This window comes from Nomascus leucogenys, chromosome 8 (assembly GCF_006542625.1).
Source record: "Nomascus leucogenys isolate Asia chromosome 8, Asia_NLE_v1, whole genome shotgun sequence".
In the NCBI taxonomy this organism is placed as follows: Eukaryota; Metazoa; Chordata; class Mammalia; order Primates; family Hylobatidae; genus Nomascus; species Nomascus leucogenys.
This window is the reverse complement of record NC_044388.1, coordinates 99,565,879-99,589,144: the sequence shown is the minus strand read 5'-3', so window position 1 is coordinate 99,589,144 and position 23,266 is coordinate 99,565,879. Positions and strand designations below refer to the sequence as shown.

Below are 23,266 nucleotides of genomic sequence, written 5' to 3'. Positions count from 1 at the left end.
AGCAGCTCCTTTGCAGGTTCCTGAAGAGTGTTCATGGTGGCATACACCACTTAATTTTTGTCCCAAATTCATCATCTCTCTGATCACTGCCCTATAGGAAATGCGTTATTTGTAAGACTTGTGTCCACAGAGGAGTGAAAATAGGAGAGCACATGTGTTCCCGGCGCTCCATCTTTCACAAGCATCAAGTATTTTTTCTTGTGACTTCTCTAGCTTGCTAATTTGACCGTGAGCCACTGAAGCGTGGTGGTTTTATTTTATTTCCATTTTTAATTTTGTTAGTCCTCTCTGTGCTTAAGCTGTAGTTATTTTAGCAGGGTGGGTGGCTGCCAGCAGAACCACACAGGTCTAAAATGACCTGAAATCAAAGCCAGGGTGTCTGCCAAAATGAGATTTAGGAAATGGCACTGTAGAAACCCAGCAATGTGTCTGTTCCAGCCATTCAGTCTGGGCAGAAAATTGGTCCTGGGGCCCTGCCCTGGTGAAATAGAATGGATATTCTGAATCTTCCAGGCAGAAACACGGCTGCCGTACTCTTACTGGTAACTGTCACCAGGCTGCTGAGATAAATAACTATAGAGAGCAGAAGAAGGGCTTTGGAAGGGAAAGAAAAAAAAAATCTGTGCCATCAAAATGCAGAAAATAAAATCTCTGCAGCCTCTTTAAGGGTTTTTTTTTTTAACCTTTTACCGTTGTATTTGTTTTCATAGCCATTATGTTTTCGACTTGATGATCCCATTTTTCCTTCCTTTTTCTAGTAATCAGAGAAGGTGATTCTCGACGGACTGAAATCAAGCATAGTCCCTGCTGGAAACAGAAAGGGAATCTTAACTTAAATTAATTTTTCATGCAGGCAAAAGATCATGCAAAAATGGGAATAAAAGAGGTGAAAAACCGCTTGAAGCAAAAGGTACTTGAAGTTCTTATTCAAAATGTATAAGCACCATGTATGAAATGCATGGCCACAAAAAAGTATGAGGGGATCAATAGAGGGCTGTTTGATACAGTGTTGTTAACACACTTCAAAATGCATTACCAGCTGTCCGGGAGTTTTCACACTGTTATAAATATTCACAGACAAAAAACTGTCTTCAAATAACATTAAGACTCTGGCTTAAACCCACAAAGGCAAGCAAGTTCAGAGTTGCCACTGTCGGGCTGTCCCTTGCCCACCCCACCAGGCCTGAGTTCACAGGCGTCTGTAGAAATTGGCTTGGTGTTCCCATCTGGCAACTGCCCACCCACTATGGCCGACCTCTGCCCCAGGGCCGGTTGTAACCAAAACCAAGGAGCATCTCTAGGGAATGATTGCCATGGTCCGGCATGCATGTGGCCACTGCCCAGACACAGCACAGGGGGTGGGGTTGAGCAGAATGCCGTGGGCTTACCTCGCCCTGGGGGACCAAGTGAGCGGAACCCAGTGGGTGCTGTTGAGACTCTGAGTGGGGAGGGGAGGGCTCTGATTGTCTTCACCCACCGTCAGTAAAAGTGGGATATCATCCCGGCTATGTCCTGGCTAAGATTCCCCCAGCCTGAATCTCTTTTTTTTTCTTTTCTTTTTTTATCTGACTTTTTTTGTATTTTATTTTATTTTAATGTTTTTATTTCCATAGGCTTTGGGGGGAACAGGTGGTATTTGGATACATGAATAATTTCTTTAGCTGTGATTTGTGAGATTTTGGTGCACCCATCACCTGAGCAGTATGCACTGAACCCAATTTGTAATCTTTTATCCCTCACCCCCTTCCCAGCCTTTCCCCAAGTCCCCAAAGTCTATTGTGTCATTCTTATGCCTTTGCATCCTCATAGCTTAGTTCCCACTTGTGAGTGATAACATACAATGTTTGGTTTTCCATTCCTGAGTTACTTCACTTAGAATAAGAGTCTCCAATCCCATCCGGTTGCTGCAAGTGCCATTAATTCATTCTTTTTCATGCCCCCAGATTGAATTTCTCGACTTAGACAGTGAGGTTACTGTAACAGGGAGGGCTTTTTTATATTATTATAAATGCCATCATCATCATGATTGTTGCCACCTTTTTTTGTTGTTGTTGTTGAGATGGAGTCTCACTGTGTTGCCATGCTGGAGTGCAGTGGCACGATCTCAGCTCACTGCAACCTCCGCCTCCCGGGTTAAGCAATTTTCCTGCCTCAGCCTCCCAAGTAGCTGGGACTATAGGCGTGTGCCACCACATCTGGCTAATTTTTGTATTTTTAGTAGAGACGGGGTTTCACCATGTTGGCCAGGATGGTCTCGATCTCCTGACCTCATGATCCGCCTGCCTCGGCCTCCCAAAGTGCTGGGATTACAGGTGTGAGCCACCGCGCCTGGCCTGTTGCCACCCTTCCTTAAGCTCCTCTTAAGGGTGGTCCAGACTAGGAGTTTTCACATTTAGTCCTCAGAACGGCCCTGTGGAGTATTGTTCCCATTTCGTGAGTAAACAGACCACAGTTCAGAGGTGAAGTCATTTGCCCAGGGCCACCTTGAGCCTAGCAGAGCCAGAATTGGATTCCAGCTCCATTGACTTCTGGTGGCTGTGTGTTCTTACCGCTACTGCATTGCACACTGCCTTCCTCAAACAAGTTTTGTTTTCCAAAAGATGTTTGGGATCACCTACTTCATTATCCCTATGCCCCCAAACGTACCACTCTAATAAGGCCCTTTGTCTAGCTCTGCAGTTTTTAAAAAATTGAAAGCAGTTTTAATTTTCTGAAGTCAGAAAGGACCTCTAATTAACTTGAAAGGGTCGAAGGAATTGATTCCTTTCTTTTAATTGGAAAATAATTTGCTCTGACTAAGCATTTAAATTCTTAGTTTCAGCTGAGAGTGGATTTTTAACAGCTGAGATTCACATCCTGAAATAAAAGCTCTGTAATGTAAATCCAGATAGACCTTAAACTGTAGTCTGTTTGCACCCTGCCAGAGACTGGCAGGTGGCATTCTTTACTTGGATGTTATTTAAGTCCCTAAATATACCTTTTTATCTCCCATCCCAGTTGCATGTAGCTGAAATGGATTGCAGATATAAAACAGAGTGGCAGGGAGCGGAGAGTTTTCCCTCCTTGATGCCTGGATCTTAGGCTCTGGTTGTTATTAGAATATCCCCTGAAGTAAGCAAAGAAAGGGGTCCCTCCTCAGCCAAAGGCCCCATGCACTGTCATTGGTCAGATCCACTCTCTGCAGACCATTAAGCTACAGACATCACCTTACCTCCCTACTTGTATGTGCAAGCCTCTGGCCTTAGGAAAATCCCCTTCTTATGATAAGTAACATTTCTGCAAATAACCAATTAAGCTCAAATTTTTTAATGTGGTTGTACAAAGGTTTGTTTAAACAATCTAGATCACTTTCCTTCCACACTCTCTCCCTTTCCATTCCTTGATAGTATCTAAAGCAGATGTCTCCCTCCCCTTCCCTTCCCCCTGCCAGTCTTTTCAAGAATAGCTTCAGGAGATAATGTTCTATAGAGAGTGTCAGTACATTTCAGGTGACACAAATGGTGAAGGCATTTTATAGAAATGTGGCTTGTCACCATCGGACTGTTGACAGATCTATTAGTGCACCCTTTTCAATTTTCACTTTTCCCCCCTTCGGTTGTACAGATTTCCACAGACTTGATATTTTGCAGTTGTTCTTGGAAGAGAGCTATTTTGTAATTGAAACTCTAGCATTGTTCGCATCTACGGGACTTGGGGCTCCAGCACTCTCCAGCGCCCTTTCTTGAGCTAATTTAGTATTTGGCTGCACCTGACCTCTCACATAGCGGTAGAAAATATTTCCTTGGTTTTTTTGTCCTTCTCCCCTTTCCCTCCTCCCCTTTATCTGGCAACGAATGTACCTCGTGGCTCCCCAGATGCCTCTAATATAGACGTCTCAAGTTTGGTTTCTGCCATGAAATCGAGGCAGTTTCCAACAAAGATCCAATTTTCAAATGCACTGGGTTGCCACCTGGCCTCCTCTAACTCTGCATAGCAATGGTGACCTTGCAGATATAATCAAGAACCCAAGCTTGCCCTCTTCACCCTCGCCTTGGGTTTGAATTGCAAATAGAAAATGTGGGGCCGACCTGTGGAGAGGTCACTATGGTGTGTGGAGGGTCCATCTCTAATATGACTGAGCTGGGCCCCTTCTCCATCCCTGTTCATTTGTGCTGCAGATTTTCAAAGCATTTGAAATCAGAGCTTTCAGGATATCTGTGTGACCATTGGCAAATAATTGTTAATAGATCCGATGGTGTGGCTTTATTCCATACCTGCTCTGCTTCAACCCAACAACAAAAAAAGAAGGATGGATAACATATTTCTCTAGATAAATGGAGCAAGGTGGTCAGGTTCTTCTATAGCTTGGCCTCCTTTGAAGTCTGACTTGCTCAAAATTAGGAAAAAGAAGAAATGGCAAAGATGCTACCCAGCCATTGCTTTCTAAGGAAGAGTGTAGTGCTTTCATCTGGAGTGTCTCCCTGCCAGAAGAATGCCTCCTGGATGGGCTCATGACTGTCAACAAATTGCATTCCACTGCAGCACCATGCAGGGCTGGCATGAGAATGCCTTGCTTTAAAAGCAGTGGCCACAAATACATTTCTCCTCACCTGCAGGCAACGTTAAGATAGGCACATAGGGATGTCCTCTCTTGCCTGTTGAGGAACCCCTGAAATTTTTCCCTTTTTTCTTCGGTATTGAAATGATTTAGCAAAATGGGCCCATTTCACAGTCCTTTGTAAAGTTTCTGAATCTTTGATCTTCTTTTCTTTTCTGTTTTGTTTTGTTTTTGTTTGTTTTGAAACAGGGTCTCACTCTGTCTCCCAGTGCAGTGGCACAATCACTGCAGCCTTGACCTCCCAGGCTCAAGGGATCCTCCCGCCTCAGCCTCCAGAGTAGCTAGGACAACAGGAATGCACCACCACCATGCCTGGCTAATTTTTTTTAGGGACAGAGTTTTGCTGTGTTGCCCATACTAGTCTCAAACTCCTGGGCTCAAGCGATCCTCCCTCCTAGGCCTCTCAAAGTACTGGGATTCCAAATCTTTGATCTTTAAAAGACAAATCAAGCTTGTTGATTTACAGTCTCTGTGATTGAAAGGAGCAAATTCACAGTTGGTTTCACAGAGGCTTGAATTTCTGGCCAAACTGTTCCCATCGAAGGGAGTGAGTAAGCATGCGTGGGGCCGGGAGAGCTAGGTAGACTTGTAGAACAGTCGTTTTCACACCTTATCACACAACTGTCAGCTCCCTGTCTCCCGACACATTAAAATACACTGCAGCCTCAATCACAGAAATTCCAACTTTGGTTACTATTTTGATATCAATATTCATATTTTAATTTGCATTTGCTGTGCTGTGAGGTGGGCTGGTAAAAGAAGGGTACGGCACGAGTCTGTAAATGGAGATGGGAGTTCTCACACCCGCAGTGTGAGTCAGACGGGAAGGCCTCTGCCCATAGGGGCCTTTCAACTCCCCCACATGGTGGTGTGGTGTTTGCGCTTCTGAGGCAGGCAAGCGGGGCTCAGTGCTGGTTGCGTAGGATATTAACTGTGTGACCGTGGGTAAGTTATGAGACCTCTCTGAACCTAGTTTTTCTCGTCTGTAAACTAGAGGAAATACAGGTTTTTACTGGATCATTGGAAGGAGTAGAAGAGATGATGTGTTTAGACAGCAACACTTAGTAGGCACTGAATAATTGAGAGTTTCCCTTTTGTCTGTCTTTTGTTTGTTTGTTTTTGAGATGGAGTCTGACTCTGTTGCCCAGGCTGGAGTGCAGTGGTGTGATCTCAGCTCACCGTAACCTCCACCTCCCAGCTTCAAGTGATTCTCCTGCCTCAGCCACCCCTGTAGCTGGGATTACAGGCATCCACCACACCTGGCTCATTTTTGTATTTTTGTAGAGACGGGGTTTTGCCATGTTGGCCAGGCTGGTCTCGAACTCCTGACCTTAGGTGATCCACCCACCTCGGCCTCCCAACATGCTGGGATTACAGGCATGAGCCACTGCATCTGGCCCTCTCTGTCTTCTTATGTCCCACATCTGGAACAGCCATTCTGCCCAAATAACCACACACGCACACCTGGAGACCATGTCCAGCGTGAATGGATCACCTCCCTTGAGGTTGTCCATACAACCACCAGAGGAATCTTTGTAGGACCCAGCATTGACCAAGTCACTGTCTTGGTTAAAACATTTCAGACCTTTCAAACCTTCCACCTCCTTGCCTGGGGGCAGCCCATGGGTGGAATGCCCTGGCTGCTGGGCCACAGCAGGCCCTGCTGTCTGCCTCCCTGGGCCTGGGGCTCTACTATCTCATCGCTAGCTCACAAGTCCTTTCCTCAGCTCCCACCCCAGTCTCTACCCAAGACCACCCAGAACCCTCTTTGTCCTCTAGTCTCCTGAGACCCTGGGTCCTTGCCTCCCCGATTTTTCATGGAGGCTCATGTCCAGAGACTTAACCATATGCCGCGCCTGCCTTCTCAGAGGGCTGGAGGTTAGAGCATAGTCATGGCTTCTGATTCCAGTAAACACTCAAGGAAAATGATAGGAATACAATGACTTTCTGACTGCCTTGCTTTACCGAGGGACGGGAACTGGCAGGACCCCTGTAACTCTCTGAGCTGAGCCCTGGGGCTCCAGGAAGAGATTTGCCACCCTGTGGTGGCCCCTGATCTGTAGCTCTGTCTGGCGTCTTCCTCCTGTGTGACCCTTCGGGAAGAAGCAGGTTTAACCCTCCTGCTAGCTTCTTGTTTCTGCTTTTTAAAAGTGACATTTAGAAGGTCGGTTTTTTTCCTCTTTCAAACAAAATTCATGTTTATTGAGGAAAACTCAGCAAATCAGAGGAACAAAAAATAATCTCATTTTATAACCTGCATTTTCATGTACTGTATCCTGGGCATTTCCCAGACCACTAAATATTTCTTCCACATGTTTTATTTTGTTTTGTTTTATTTTTTGAGATGGAGTCTTACTCTGTTGCCTAGGCTGGAGTACAGTGGCACAATCTCGGCTCACTGCAACCTCTGCCTCCCTGGTTCATGCGATTCTCTTGCCTCAGCCTCCCAAATAGCTAGGATTACAGGCATCTGCCACCATGCCTGGCTAATTTTTGTATTTTTGGTAGAGACAGGGTTTCACCATGTTGGCCAGGCTGGTCTCAAACTCCTGACCTCAAGTGATCTGCCCACCTTGGCCTCCCAAAGTGCTAGGATTACCGCACCAGGTCCATATGTCATTATTTTAAATGACTACATCAGATTTTATCTGATGGACATATATACATTGTTTAATATTCCCATTGTTGGACCCTTACATGAGTTCCAATTTTTTCTAGGCAAATACCTGCATAGGTAAGACTTACAAGAAATTCATATTATTTCATTAGGATAAATTTCTAAAAATGGGAGCAGTGGGCCAAAGGGCATGTACATCTTTTAGGTTTTTCATATAAATTGCCAATTTGTATTCCCACGAGAAGGGTATGAGAGTACCTGTTTCCCAAGCCCTTTGCTGACAGCTACATTAGTGCTTAGGCCACAGTTTCTTTAATTATGGGTATCAAAAGTTGCTGTTATTAGCTCCCTGCTATGTATAAGATCTCTACCAGGAGATAGAACAGAGAATTTGAATGCCCCCCACCTTTTTTTTTTTCTTGAGACAGGGTCTCACTCTGTTGCCCAGGCTGGAGTGTAGTGGCCTGATCACGGCTCACTGCAGCCTCAACCTCCCCAGGCTCTGGTGATCCTCCCATTTCAGCCTCCCAAGCAGCTGGGAATTCAGGCATACACTACTGCATCCAGCTAATTTTTATATTTTTTTGTAGATACGGGGTTTCCCCATGTTGCCCAAGCTGGTCTCAAATTCCTGGGCTCAAGTGATCCTTCCACCTCGACCTCCTAAAGTGCTGGGATTACTGGTGTGAGCGTCCACACCCAGCCTCTATTTCTTTCTTGACTTGGGCTCCTCCCATTCTGCTGCCTGTGGCATCCTGAGAGGAAGCTGTTGTCCTTCTTCAGGTGGAGGAAATAGTAAAGAGGCTAATAAATTGGTGGCCTGAACCACAGGACTTTATAAGAAACCTTTTGCATCTTTGGATCTTCTAATCATTGAAGGTGCAGCACTGCTTTTTGACACACAGGTATATCTGTGTATTGGACACATTTCCCTTCCAAATGTTTAACTCCACTTTACAAAGATTTGACAGCGTGTGCTAGATTCAAGGCTCTAGGTTGGAGAACCCAGACCCCAACGAACTTACAGTTGATAGAGATACAAAAATAAGATAGTGCTAAGCATGGCAGCCTATGATCAGTGTAACCAGGAGCTTCCGAGGAGAAGATTACATCTGAGCACTTGTTGAGCAGCTCCTTAATTCAGAATACCTTCACTTGTGCTGTCATTATGGGTTGATGTGGCATAAAAGCGCCAGGACTCCCATAGCTCTGGGTTACTCCACCTTCTAACTATGTGACTTTGGATAAGTTACCCCTTCTGAGCCCTATTTCCTCACCTATAAAAGCAGGATAATCCCATTTACCTTGTGATCATTGTGGGAACTAAGTGTGAGAATGAAGGTCAAGGGTCTGGAAAAGCGCAGGGGTAGGCCGTCCACACAGGGAAGCTCTTCTTTTTAGCAGGTGCTCTCTCCGTTTTGCAAATTGAGGTTCAATTTGCACAGTGCTGTGACATTTTTCAAAGCTTCCTCATAACTCATTTCACCCATTCTCCCAGTAGCTTTGACGTTTGCCAAGCAGGTGGTAGTCTCCCATTGCAAAAAAAAGGCAATAGGTGCAGAGAGGTTGAGTGAATTGGAAAGATTAGACAACTAGTTAATGGGAAAAACAAAACTGGAAGATAGTATTTTTACTTATAAGCGTGAACTAAGACACTTTTTCCAAAACTACTACATGAATTGTTCTTTTTTTCTAAAGAGCTGTTACCTTAGAGTTTTCTGTTAATACCCATATTTTCTTACCATACTACCTTGCAGCTTCATTTTTTTTTCAGCCAAACACAAACAGGCACACACACCCACGCACAAAATTTTACCTGAACCAAAAGTGAATTTGTTCATGTTTGACCTTATTCATTCTCTCATATCTATCCTGTAGGATCTTCACCTGGATCCAAAATGCCTGTTTTGCCCATTGTTGTTTTCTAGCACAGATGGAACCCCTCCCCATCTTTTTCCACTTGACCTGAGCACCTTTGGACAGCCCCTTTCCAAAAGAGCTGTTTCTGTTTGTCCATTGACAACCTCTTTCATCACTGAGCCTCAGCCTGGCTGAGACTGGTTGATCAAACGTGGGCCACCTGATCCAAGCCCTCCCTGTAAAGCCAAGAAGTCATCATCTCCCTTTGTTGTTTACCAAGCAGTACAGACTCCTCAGGTCTGGCCTCTATAGGCAGCCTTGATTCCTTAGGAAAGGAGGCCAGCTGGTAGGCAGCTGAATGTGTGAGGTCAAATACTGGTAGTAATGGTAGTAATTGGTAGTAATATGGTAATTCCTATAATTTACTGAATAGCTATAATAATGTTCTTCACACTCAGTTGTATTATCTGTCTCCTTTAATCTTCATGCTACCATATGCCCATTTCACGGATGAGGAAACTGAGTCTTAGAAATGTATATATGTTTCTTCCTTAATACATTATTTTTCAATAAGGGACTACTTTCCTCCATGTCCCACCATTCTCTCTTAGCTGAGAAGTTAGGAGCAACCAAGTATCAAGTTTCTCATGTGCAGAATTTAATGAGTACTAAGGGGATATGTTTTGTTGACCAAAGTGTGTATTTGTTTTGCAATGGAAATAATTGGAACTTGTGTTCATTATATAATTCTGGCTGAGTTATTTTTATTTGGTAAGAAACATGATTATTTAAATATTTATTTGTACATGTATTCTCTGCCTTGTTCCAATGAAGATTTAAGCAACTTCCTTGGCTTGAATAAAACACGGGACCCTTATTGCATGAGTGGCCACATCTATGTTCCAAATGACCCATGTGTATAGTCAGCTGCCAGCTTCAGCCACCGGAGCCATGGCCTGCCTTTTGCACATTGGGATTTTTCTTTTCCTGATAATTTGACTTCAGTCGTCAGAAGCACAAATTAAATGTAAATTTCTGGATTTAAAAAGATTTCTTTGGTCCCTAAATGTTTCCCAAGTCGTAGAGTCCTGATTCAGACTTCAATCTTTTTATTTCCTGCCAGAAAGATGAGGGGTAAGAAGGGGTAGGAACAAACACATCTTATTCACAAACAACAACATCATCAGTAAACAAATGTGGAAAAAGTATCCATACTCATAATTAAAGTAATGCAAATTAAAGCAACAAGTCGAATTTTTCACCTATTAAATTAGCGATACATTTTTTAAATGATACAGCTCACAAGTACCGTGAAACTGGTAATGCATCCATTGTTGATAGTTAGTGTAAATTGGAAAGCAATTTGATAGGATGAATAAAAATCCTTGAAAATGTTTATATCTGTTGACCTAGTAATTTCATTCCTGGGGATTTCCATAAAAAGAAGTAATATGAAAGAAAGAAAAACTGCAGTATTTATCACTGGCATTTTGAATGTTTAAAAAAAATTAGAATCCTAAATGCCCAATAGTAGTGGAATGTTGAATTGTGGTATATTAAATTATTGTATATCTGCTCAATGAAATATGCATTCAGTAAAATTATTTTTGTAATGACTTTGTAGCAACATGAAAATGCTTATAATATATTGGGGAAAAGCAGGATATAAAATTATGCATGAGTTTGATTACAAGTAATTTTTAAATGTCTGCATGTGGACAAAGTAAATATATAAAAATGAAAATGGCCGTTTAAGAGAGTAGGATGAACAATAATAATTGTTTTCCCCCCTGTTGTGAATTATGATGTTATCTTTATAACTTCACATGGATGGTTTGGGTTTCTCTAGTTCTTAAAAGTCAAAGAGCCAAGTTAGCCCTCCATTCCCTCCATCTTCATCAAGAGGTCAGGCTCGGAATGTAACGGAGAGAGTCGCCTGGCAGGCCTCTTCGTTGTGGGGTGAGAGGGAACATGGGTGCCAGAACCCCAATGCCAACCCCCGACTATCCTTCTCCTTTTAGGACATTGCCGAGAATGGCTGCGCCCCCACCCCAGAAGAGCAGCTGCCAAAGACTGCACCATCCCCACTGGTGGAGGCCAAGGACCCCAAGCTCCGAGAAGACCGGCGGCCAATCACAGTCCACTTTGGACAGGTGTGTACCCTGGCCCTCCTACCTGTCCGTTTTGGTTTTTTTATTTTTGTTTTCAGCAGCAGCAGTAGCACATGCAGCAGACAGTTTTTCATTTCAGTTCTCTTTGGCAGTGCAGCTCCATGGAGGTTTTCACATTTTTAAATGTTTATTTGGTGCAAACATGTTTTGCAGGCAAATTTTCAAAAATTTTGAGGAGACAGCACGGCTGAGGTCATAAATGAGCGGGACTGTTGAATGAAGTCATTAAATGCACTGCTGCCTCCCCTACTCCAAGGCACTCTGCTTCAGGTGCCTCTGTTAGCTAAGCATCTCATTAGAACACTTTAGCATCCCGGGCCCTTCTTTGCACCTTCAAATAAAAGGCAACAAGCAAAGTCTTAAAAAAAAAATCAATTAGGAGTTCTTTATTAATGTACCTCCTGAAAATCAATATCAGGAGTCGTGCTTCTGAGAGTAAACACCCGTGCTACAATTCTAGAGATTCAATCTTTTAAGCAACTGTTTTCAACTACCTGAGCATTTGAAAAATTGTCTATTAATTTTTTTTCCCTTAAGTAAAACATTGCACTCTGTATAGAAGCTAAAATTTTGTATCCCCTTCCTACTTGTAATTATATTTTTGGTTAAAAAAGATTATGTACTCTTTCCTACATGTCTTGAATTGACTTTTGGTTAGTGAAAGTCATCATTTGGAGAGATTTATGAGAAATGGCTCTTTTAGCAAGATATGGCTGTAACAAGAATTTGCAAGGTTATTTATTTTTAAATCACCTGATTCTGTAGCCATTTATTAGATGACGCATGATTAAGTCTTTATGATTTTTATCTTAAATGTGATTGATATTTCACCACGTGTAAAGGACCTAGAAGCCTACATTCCTGTTTTTAACAGACCTTTATCAAGTGCCTACTATGCACCAGGCATTGAGCTATTCAGAAATGAACGAAACTAACAAAATGCTTTCTCTAGGTTATTACTGTAAGGAGTGAGTTGGTTGGAACATAAAAGTCACTCTTCTCTAATCAATATTTTCAGATAATATACGTTTATACATCTTTAACTTGGGGAGGTTCATCCCCTTTTCTGATTTTATACTTAAAAGGATGTTATAAAAATTGAAATGAAACACAAGAAAGAAGAATCCACAGGGTGATACTCATTTAGTTAATAAGTATTTTCAAATTGCACTGGTGTCTGCTCCCCTGAAGAGCTGCCTCCCCCCAGCCCCAGGCTCAGGCCCTGTTGGAGCAATCTGCACCCCAGTTCCCTGTCTGTGTCTGCTGAAAGCACAGCCCCTGGTTGTCGCCAGTGTGGCATTCCAGAGTCAGCTTCCTGCTTTCCTTTGTCCTCATTCCTGCACACACTAACCTTCCCATGAAAGGAGCCCCTCACTGGAGTTTGGAGCCCATTACAGAGAAAGAGGGGGCGGGGGAGAGGGATTTCATGGTGTTAAACATTCCATTTTCGAAACACAAAAAAAGGAGGCCCTATTTGAAATGGAGAAAGACCTTCTTTCCATTTCAGCCAGAAGTAGAGATTCTTTAATGTCATTCCCAGCTAAATGCAGAATAAGAGTATGTGTGTGTGCACGGGTGGGGGATAAACAATTAAAAAAGCCACCCCAAACTCTGTTGAAATAAGAGCTGTCTGTGCCTTCACAGGTCTGCAAACTGGAGAGGATGAAAGTGGCTTTTTTTCCCCGTTTGTCACTTCCCTCACGTGGCTGCCAGCATTATGCAAGTGTACAGGAAGGCAGGATTTTTTTTTTTTAATGCGTGCATGCGGATTAAGGTCAAGCCCCTAGTATCAGCCATGCAGCGGGCTCTCCCTTCCAGCTGCAGCCGCAGAGCCTACCCACAGCCGCGAGATGCCTTAATTGAGACGTGCTGTCAAAGTGACAAACACATTTGCATACAGTCTACACTCTATTTATTTTATCTGGAAAGGTCTACAGTCTGCTGTTGGTTGAACATTCTTAATCAGTTTGCTGTAAGTGAACTGCCAGCTAGCTCACTTATGCCGGCCCCTTCTTCATTAGGTGACAGATTAGCTGCAGGGGGAGGGGGGGTTGAGCCAGGGAAACCACAGACCCCTTTCTTTTAACTCTTTCCAGCTTTGCCCTCATGGTAGGTTGTCCTTGAGTCTTTTCCCGGGTCCCTGGTTTGATGGGCTGTTGACCGTAAGAAGTACCGTTTCTAGAGCACCTACTACCGGCAGGCATGAGTTTTAAGGACTTGATATTCTTCCCAAAGAACAGTCTCGAGTTTCCTTTCAAAAGTTTTTACCACACTCTCTTACCATCTATACTATTTTTTTTACTTGATAGTTTTCTGTAAACAAGACTCAGAGCTGACATCTATAGCATCTTAGCCTCATCTTCAGAGATGCCATTGGTAAAATTATAGGCTTGATATACTAGTCCAAGCTTTTTCTAACATATAAAACAATTTTAAGTGTTCATCTTTGAATCATTAACGCACTCACGTAGCCCTAATGGTATATATTCTCTTTTTTTAGAAACCAACAGACTCCCTGGTATCTTTTTTTGTTGTCTCCACCATATCCCTTTGAGAAAGGGACCATTAGCCCCATTTTATTGACCCAGAGCTGGAGCTCAGAGACGTGAAAGAACCTGCCCAGGACCACTTCACCAGCTTGGAAACCCAAGCCCAGACACCACCCCTCGAGCCCACACCAGCTCTCAAAACAAGCAGGGACTGCAGCCATGTGATATGTCTGTTAAAGCTGCTGTACCCTGCCCTGGCAAAATCATCTTAACCAGCCAGAGGGGGCACCTATTTTAACCTGAAAAAAATCCTCGCCTTGGGTCTGTGTTTCTGTGGATTTTGTTCTTTAAGAACACTTAGCTTGCCAGTGGGGATGGAGACCGTTGAGACTGTTGCCTTCATCTCTGCACCTGGCAAAGCCGGTGCCTGTGCAGCTAGCCAGGGCAGCTCCACAGAGACCTCTGACGGCAGCTCTGCAGCGGGGGCTGGCAAGAGGGGAACTTAGTGTCGAGGCAAGAGCTGCTACTACCAGGGGAGAGAAGGCGCTGCCTTGCCCTCTGCCTCAGAGGAGTTCCTCTTTCCAGGCTGTGATCATTCCTTCATTTAAGTATGCATCTATTCATCCGTCTATTGAGACCTACCATGTGTAAGATAAATAAGTTCTCAGTCCCTACCATTGTGGGGCATAATGATGAGGCAGACCAGCAGATGGACAGGCCCAATCAGAGAGATAAAGACAATGAGGGAAGTAGGCTCCAAGCACTCCCAGGGCCCCACAGAGGCTCCCTCTTCATCTCCAGGCCCACTTCATAGTCATAGTCACTTCATAGTCAGTCATAGGCCACCTCATAGTCCCAAGTTGGACACTATAATTAAAAGATGCTTTTGTCAGTAGCCTGACCAACATGGTGAAACCCTATCTCTACTAAAAATACAAAAATTGGCCGAGTGTCATGGCAGGCACCTGTAATCCCAGCTGCTCGGAAGGGTGAGGCATGAGAATTGCTTGAACCCAGGATGCAGAGGCTGCAGTGAGCTGAGATTGCGCCACTGCACTCCAGACTGGGTGACAGAGTGAGACCCTGTCTCAAAAAAGATATTTTGTCAACAAACCAAAGTCGCTAATAATTTGTTTTCTAAAGCAGACATTTGTTAGGCCACTCAGCTTGTAAGAGCAAAGTAAATAGGTTTCTAGTTGGCCTCTGCCTCCTGATCATGTAGTTTCTTTAAGAATTCAAAAGTATCAACTTGAGAATGCCTATTCCTGCCTTGGAAGATGTCGCAGTTTAGAGAGGCTTTAAATTACTCTTTTCCCCTTCTCAAGTTTAGTATCATTTGGGAAACAAAGCCCAGGGAACAGTCAAATGAGATAAAAGTGCCAGCTGTGTTTATTGATAAGCCTGAAAGGAGAATATTGCATTAGATCTGAAGGCAAATGTTGCAAACACTTCACCTGAGAATGTGAAGACTGCGTTTCTCCACTCGGGATAAGTGGACAATGGCAGGTCTCTCCAGGTTAGAGCTGCCCATAAACTCCTAGCAAGGAGGAGCTGTGGGAGGGCCTTGCCCTGGCTGCTCCCCAGGAGGGAGCTGGAAGGGGTGATGGAGCTCAGTTCCTTCTCCCAGACTCCCCGGGAAGGCATTCCTCCTCTTCCTCTGGGCAGGGTTGAACAAGAGGGTGCTTGGCTAAGCCAAGGATTCCCCCCTGGTTTTCTCTCCTAGGGTAGGAAATGGAAGCTCCTTCTTACCACAGCTATAGAAGGAGTGAGGGACCGTTGTCCTCCCCGGCAACCCTGGGCACCCCTTGGTTAGAATGGCTGGCCTTGACCCGCTTCCCTCCCGAGGACCCCTGTGGAAACTGCTCTGCTCCCTACATTTAATAAGATGGGTGAGCCATAGATGCTTTCACATCCGTGAGCACTGACTTGAGACTTTGCCGTCAGCGGGTGAGGAAGAAAACATTTTACCCATCGTACACATGAGGAGGCACACTGGGACGGCGTTGCTGGAATGAGTAGCTAATTCCTACTCCAAAGCCAGCAGCAGCAGTACCTCTGCTTCTCTTGGCTATGTGCAGCTCTCCCTCCTTGCTAAGAGAATGGCCTGATTGTGTGAGTTCAGTGACACTGGACCCTAGTCCTAAGTGCAGATGGCCAAGGCTCTAGGCCTTGGCCGAGACTGAGGCTTCCCTGAGAATATCACAGCAAACCCTTTCCAGGGCCCCCTTCTTTGTATTGCCTCCAAATGGCTGATCTGCAAACAAAGTAGTTGTCTGCCTTCCAATCTGATAGATTGCAAAAAGCATGTATTAAAAGGTGCTGCCTCTATTCTTCTCCCATCTGAACGAAGGTTTCTAAACCTCTTTAATGTAAAGTTTGAAAAGCTGGTTAAACCAAAACCAAAACCAAGCACCACCGTGGCTTCCAGAGAACTGGGGCAGGGAGGTCTGGATAGCAGCCCCAGGAACAGCTCTTGGGATGTGGTTGCCGGCTTGTCTGTGCGTGTGGAGAATTCTGGCATCAGGGTCATAAGCCAGGTCATTTAGTGCCAATCCCATGCTAGGCTGGAGAAGATGCCGAGCTAGCAAATGCCTTCTCAGCGCCCTTGGCTCTGAGTGCCCTGAGAGCCCTGAGAGATTCCTCCTGCCCCATTGAGCTTGGAAGCCACACGCAATTCCCTTCACTTCAGCCATTGCCTCCTCACCACCTCCAGCAGGTGCTCCTATGTTCTCAGGATACTGCACACCCCAGGCCTCTGGTCTGAACATACGCTCCCCACCAAACTCACTCCTCCATCTTCCACCCCAGTGAATGACACAGGCTGGCCATCCAGAGCCAGGCTCCACCCTCCCTCTCCCCAGATCCTCTCCTTCCACGCCTGAACACTACTTCATCCTCTCCTCTCCATCACCTTTGCCACAGCTGTGGTGCAGGCAGCATAATCATTCACCTGGACTGTTTCACAGCCTCCTAACTGGTACTCCCTGTAGTCCCCATGTGGCCTTGCCGGGTCCACTGTAAGCATGCACTAGTGGTCGCCTCACCCCCGTTCCCAGCCTCTCCTAAAGACTCCATCTTCCTCCTTGGCCCCTTCATGACCTGCCTGTCCAATCCCAGAGCAGGCCTCCTGGTAAATTCTCCCCACTCCCCCAGGAAGAGTGAGTTACTTCCGTCTTCGTGCTACCACAGAACTTTGCACACGCCGCTTGTCACGCAGCCCTGCGATTTTTCTTTAATGCTTGTCTTCCCACCAGAAAGTCCACTGCAGGGCCTGGCACTGAGCTGGCAGTCAGTGCACATCCTGGGGTTTTATTATTGGTGTGGATGTTTAAATTAAGGAATAATTGATTATTGTTGAAGCACTTGCTGTGCATTCAGCAAGTTATTTGGTTTCATTTCTGTTGCTATGCTTCTAATTCTAATTCATTTGAAGAAGAAAAATGAACATTCCCTTAGTGGTCACAAACTATTTCCAAATTCACTTTCCATAAAGAAGGATTTTGAAGTGAGGCCAGGCGCGGTGGCTCCCGCCTGTAATCCCAGCACTGTAGGAGGCCAAGGCAGGTGGATCACCTGAGGTCAGGAGTTCAAGACCAGCCTGGACAACATGGTGAAACCCTGTCTCTACTAAAAATACAAAAATTACCCAGGCATGATGGCATGTGCCTGTAGTCCCAGCTTCTCAGGAGGCTGAGGCAGGAGAATCGCTTGAACCCAGGAGGCAGAGGTTGCAGTGAGCTGAGATTGTGCCACCGCACTCCAGCCTGGGTGACAGAGCGAGACTCCATCTCAAAAAAAAGATTTTGTTTCCAAATAGAAACAGCTTTGTATTATAGCAATTTAGATCCTGTCTCATTTTATTTTGTGTGTTTTTCCGAGTTCCTAAGGTCAGTCATAGGTGTCCCCGGAAGGGAATGGAGAGGAATGAGGCAAGGGACTGGGACCCCCCTTCTCCTGTGCCCAAGGATGGGCAGAGCTGTGCAGGAGCAGCACAGTGGGGAAAGCAGTCAGGGGAAGGGAGGGGCCCGTTATCCCTTGAGTCACATCAAGCGAAGCAAGCAACAGGATAAATTAGGCGTAAAGATTTTATCTGTGAAAGAGACTAGGATACGTGACCAAGTGCAAAGTGTGAACCTAACTTGGATTATGTGTTGTTGTTGTTGCTGTTTTAAAAAAAAAAAAAAAAAAAGGAAAACAAAGCTTTAAAGACATTCTTGGGAAAGTTGGAAAATTTGAAGATGGACTGGAATGTTAGATGATGATGTGGGATTAATGTTAATATGATAGTTTTTTAGGGGTTTATCTTTATTCCTAGGAGAGGCAGGCTGAAGTCTGAGGGGTGAAGTAACACGATGCTTCCAACTTACTTTCAAATGGTATTTGAAAAAACATTACACATCATGTACACACACAGGCTCACACATACATAAGATCCATTTGTAGAGCAGAGAGAGAGAAAGCAAATATAATCTCCTGCTTCCCCAGGATGTACCTGCTGAAAGGCAAATGTGGATCAGTTCCTGGAGACAATGAGGTAGAGTGGCTGAAGCACAGGTTTTAGAATTGGGCAGTTCTGGACTTAAGTTTCAGCTGTGCCACTCACTAGCTGGTGACCTTCAGTAAGTTACTTAGCCTCAGTGAAATTCCGTTTCCGCATCTCTAGAGGGGTCCACGTCATAGGTTGCTATAAGGATTAAATGAGATATTGCCTTTAGTACCTACCTCAGCACTGGCACACAGGCCCCTGGTAAATATCAGTCTCTTTCCCCAATGTGCAAGAGCGGAGCTGGCTGTCAATCATTTGCTGACACTGCCTCCTACCCCACCCTGTCTGCCCGGTGCTTGGCCTTCACCGAGGCTCTCAGAGCACGCACTCCCTCAGGGGTGGCCCTATGCATGCACACATGGCAGCTGACCTGTGTCCCTACACCTCTGGGTGGGAAAGGCAAAACCCAAGCCCAGAAGAGGCCCAGTGCCACCAGGCAGAGGGAGTAGGCCAGGAGGTGGTACCAGCAAGGGCAGATAATGCTGCCCAAGCCTGAGTCAAACATGTGGAAAGAAGGGGCTATGGGGCAGGTTGGGGCAGAAGGTACCTAGTGGTGAGCATTGCGGTCTACAATCCAGTCGTTTTTTCTGCCCATCCCAGTCACGGGCCCACAGTCCATGAGGCAGTACACCCTGCACACCTCTCTTTCAACCCCTGTGGTTTCCAAAGCATATTTCTCCTTTTCCATTGCCCCTGTTTCTTCCCCTCTCATCCATGTCTTTGTGTGAGAGAGCAGAGGTATGGTGGTGATCTCCCCACTCCGCTCCCTCCAGCTCCTCCTGCTCTGATCCAGCCTCTGTGCCCACTATAGGGTGACCGTGATGCTACCCTCCCTTCGGTCCTCATGGGGTGGCTGTCCAGAGTTGTTTAGACTCATTCACTGCCATGACCAAGAGCAGCGTGGCCCCTAATTGGTGGTGCATTTGTCAGGTCTCCCTGACGAGGGTAGCTGGCTAGGCCTGTCTTTCCACACGCACTCACTTTTTCAGAGTCCAGGCTAGCCCAGAGACAGCTTTCTGATGAAAGGTTAACAAGGCTGGGGTTTGCACCTTTGAGCAGACATATTTGATTTTGGGAGGAAAAACTTGGCAATCAAAAAAGAGAAATCAGATTCTGGACATTCATAATGATTGAGTTGAACATTCGGGAGCTGTGTGATTAGGCATTCAGCGTGGCCTCCTCAGGTGGTATTCCTCTCGTTATAGAGAGCTGGAGAAGGCCAGAGAGCTCCGCAGTGAGGCCAGGGCTCCTGATGTACCATGGAAGAACTGAGAAATGTCAGCAGCCGAGTGAAAATCCAGATGCAAAATAGTAATTTGCTCTCTAAGCTACACCACCTCTGTTCAGCCCAAGTTCAGGTTGGCTGCAGAAGGGCTAGGGACCAAGCTCAGTCCACCCCTCCAGACCTTCCAGACCATCCCTCCTTCTAGGACTTGAGCACTGTAAGGTCAATTTAATCATCTCATATGTGCTAGGTGTTGGGATGGCCTAAGAGCAGTGTGGGAGGGGCATGGAGATGAACTGCTCACTGCCCACTGAGCTCCACACTGAGACCTAGAGGGAATGGGTCTCTGTTCCAGCTCCAGGGACCATGCTAGGCCATTCCAGTAGGTTAGCCTACTGAATCCCTCCAGCCAACCTGTAACGGTCTCAGGTGGTATCCTCTCTTGCAGAGGAGGAGACAGTCTCACAAAGAATGGGGCCTTAGTCAAGGTTACACAGATCAGAAGCAACAGGATTCAAAGCTACATTGTTTATTCTAAAGCTCGGGTTCTTGCCCAACTCTGTGCTGAGAACATGGCAGTTTCCTGGGTTGTAGTGAGAGGGCCAGTGCAACCACCTGGGCAGGTGGCTCAGGATCCCAGGAGGGTGGACCACAAGTGAGACTTTCCTGGTATCCTTACAGATCTCAGGCCCTCCTTAATGTTTCTGGGCCTCAGTTGGAACCAAGACAAGTAAGCTGGTATCCTGTACCTGGTGTAGGCTCAAACTCACCCCTAGACCCCAAAGGCATGTTGGATGATTTCCTGGTGTGCATGAGAGAGTAGATGCAGGGTAAAAACTGGGCATGTGTGGGAGCTAGCACTGGAGGTACCAGAGGGCAGTCCAACCCCATACCCACAATTACTTTGGCATCAACCTAATACATTTAGCAGTGTCTACATTTAGTTAGGGTACATGAGACATAAAACCCAAACGAGAAATTGTTGGCTTATACTAGCTTCAGGTATGGCTTGGTATCCAGTCATGTTCATCAGACCCCAGTTTTTTGGTTTTTGTTTTTTGCTTTTGTTTTGTTTTGTTTTGTTTTGCTTGAGGCAGGGCCTCACTCTGTCACCCAGGCTAGAGTGCAGTGGCATGATCTTGGCTCACTGCAGCCTCAACCTTCCAGGCTGAAGCCATCCTCCTGGCTCAGCCCCCTAAGTTGCTGGGACTATACAGGTGCACACCACCACACCTGGCTAATTTTTTTTTCTTCAACATTTACTTTAAGTTCCAGGGTACACATGCAGGATGTGCAGGCTTGTTACATAGGTAAACGTGTGCCATGGTGGTTTGCTGCACAGATCAACACATCACCTAGGTATTAAGCCCAGCATCCCTTAGCTATTCTTCCTGATGCTCTGGCTCCCCTCCCCACCCCCCACTGACAGGCTCCAGTATGTGTTATTCCCCCAGTGTGTCCATGTGTTCTCATCATTCAGCCCCCACTTGTAAGTGAGAACGTGCGGTGTTTGGTTTTCTATTCCTACACTAGTTTGCTGAGGATAATGGTTTCCAACTCCATCCATGTCCCTGCAAAGGACATGACCTCATTTCTTTTTATGGCTGCATAGTATTCCATGGTGTACATTTTCTCTTTTCAGTCTATCATTGATGAGCATTTGGGTTGACTCCATGTCTTTGCTATTGTGAATAGTGCTACAGTGACATGTGCATGTATCTTTATAGTAGAATAATTGATATTCCTTTGGGTATATAACTAGTAATGGATTGCTGGGTCAAATGGTATTTATGCTTTAGATCTTTATGGAATCACCACACTGTCTTCCGCAATGGTTGAACTAATTTACACTCCCACCAACCATATAAAAGCGTTCCTTTTTCTCTACAACCTCTCCAGCATCTGTTGTTTCTTGACTTTTTAATAATCGCCATTCTGACTGGTGTGAGATGGTATCTCATTGTGGTTTTGATTTGCATTTCTCTAATGACTACTGATGTTGAGCTTTTTTTCATATGTTCATTGGCCACATGAATGCCTTCTTTTGAGAAGTGTCTGTTCATGTCCTTTGCTCACTTTTTAATGGAATTTTTTTTTCTTGTAAATTTGTTCAAGTCCCTTGTAGACTCTGGATATTAGGCCTTTGTCAATGGATCGATTGCAAAAATTTTCTCCCATTTTGTAGGTTGTCCATTCACTCTAATGATAATTTATTTTGCTGTGCAGAAGCTCTTTAATTAGATCCCATTTGTCAATTTTTGCTTTTGTTGCAATTGCTTTTGGCATTTTCGTCATGAAATTTTTGCCCATACCTATGTCCTGAATGGTATTGCCCAGATTTTCTTCTAGAATTTTTGTAGTTTTGCATTATACAATTAAGTCTTTAATCCATCTTGAGTTAATTTTTGTATATGTAGTGTAAGGAAGGGGTCTACTTTCAATTTTCTGCATATCGCTAGCCACTTCTCCCAGCACCATTTGTTAAATAGGGAATCCTTTCCCCATTGCTTTTTGGGTTTTTGTTTGTTTGTTTTTTTGAGGCACAGCCTTGCTGTGTCACCCAGGCTGGGGGGCAGTGGTGCAATCTCGGCTCAGTGCAACCTCCACCTCCCAGGTTCAAGCGATTCTCATGCCTCAGCCCCCCAAGTATCGGATTATAGGTGTGTGCCACCATACTTAGCTAATTTTTGTATTTTTTAGTAGAGATGGGGTTTCACCATGTTAGCCAGGCTGGTCTTGAACTGCCAGCCTCAAATGGTCCACCCTTCCCGGCCTCCAAAAGTGCTGGGATTACAGGCGCAAGCCACTGCGCCTGGCCCCTATTGCTTGTTTGTTGAAGATCAGATGATTGTAGGAGTGCAGTTTTATTTCTGAGGTTATATTCTGTTCCATTGGTCTATATCTGTTTTTGTACAAGTACCATGCTGTTTTGGTTACTGTAGCCTTGTAGTATAGTTTGAAGTCAAGTAGCATGATGCCTCCAGCTTTGTTTCTTTTGCTTAGGATTGTCTTGGCTGTTCGGGCTCTTTTTTGGTTCTATATGAATTTTAAAATAGTTTTTTCTAATTCTGTGAAGAATGTCAATGGTAGTTTAATGGGATTAGCATTGAATCTATAAATTACTTTGGGTAGTATGGCCATTTTCATGATATTGATTCTTTCCATCCATGAGCATGAATGTTTTTCCATCTGCTTGTGTCCTCTCTTATTTCCTTGAGCAGTGGTTTGTGGTTCTCCTTGAAGAGGTCCTTCACTTCCCTTGATAGCTGTCTTCCTATGTATTTTATTCTTTTGTAGCAATTGTGAATGGGAGTTCATTCATGATTTGGCTCTCTGCTTTGTGTATAGGAATGCTAGCTATTTTTGCACATTGATTTTGTATCCTGAGACTTTGCTGAAGTTGCTTATCAGCTTAAGAAGCTTTTGGGCTGAGACGATGACGTTTTCTATATATAGGATCATGTCATCTGCAAACAAAGATAATTTGACTTCCTATCTTTCTATATGAATGCCTTTTCTTTCTTTCTCTTGCCTGATTGCCCTGGCCAGAACTTCCAATACTGTGTTGAATAGGAGTGGTGAGAGAGGGCATCCCTGTCTTGTGCTGGTTTTCAAGGGGAATGTTACCAGTGTTTGCCCATTCAGTAAGATATTGGCTGTGGGTTTGTCATATATGGTATTTGAGGTATATTTTGAGGTATATTTTTTCAATACCTAGTTTATTGGGAGTTTTTAACATGAAGGAATGTTGAACTTCATCA

At 44.8% G+C, this 23,266-nt stretch overlaps 1 protein-coding gene across 5 annotated transcripts in view; it reads left to right on the top strand.

Annotated features, from left to right (window-relative positions):
* DENND1A (DENN domain containing 1A) overlaps window positions 1-23,266 on the top strand; it is a 544,738-nt gene that overhangs the window by 474,389 nt on the left and 47,083 nt on the right. For all 5 annotated transcript variants that reach the window (XM_030817797.1, XM_012509181.2, XM_030817794.1 and 2 more), the window contains 2 exons: window positions 854-910; window positions 11,096-11,227. In XM_030817797.1, the coding sequence (XP_030673657.1) occupies window positions 854-910; window positions 11,096-11,227 (189 nt within the window). The remainder of the gene's footprint in view (window positions 1-853; window positions 911-11,095; window positions 11,228-23,266) is intronic.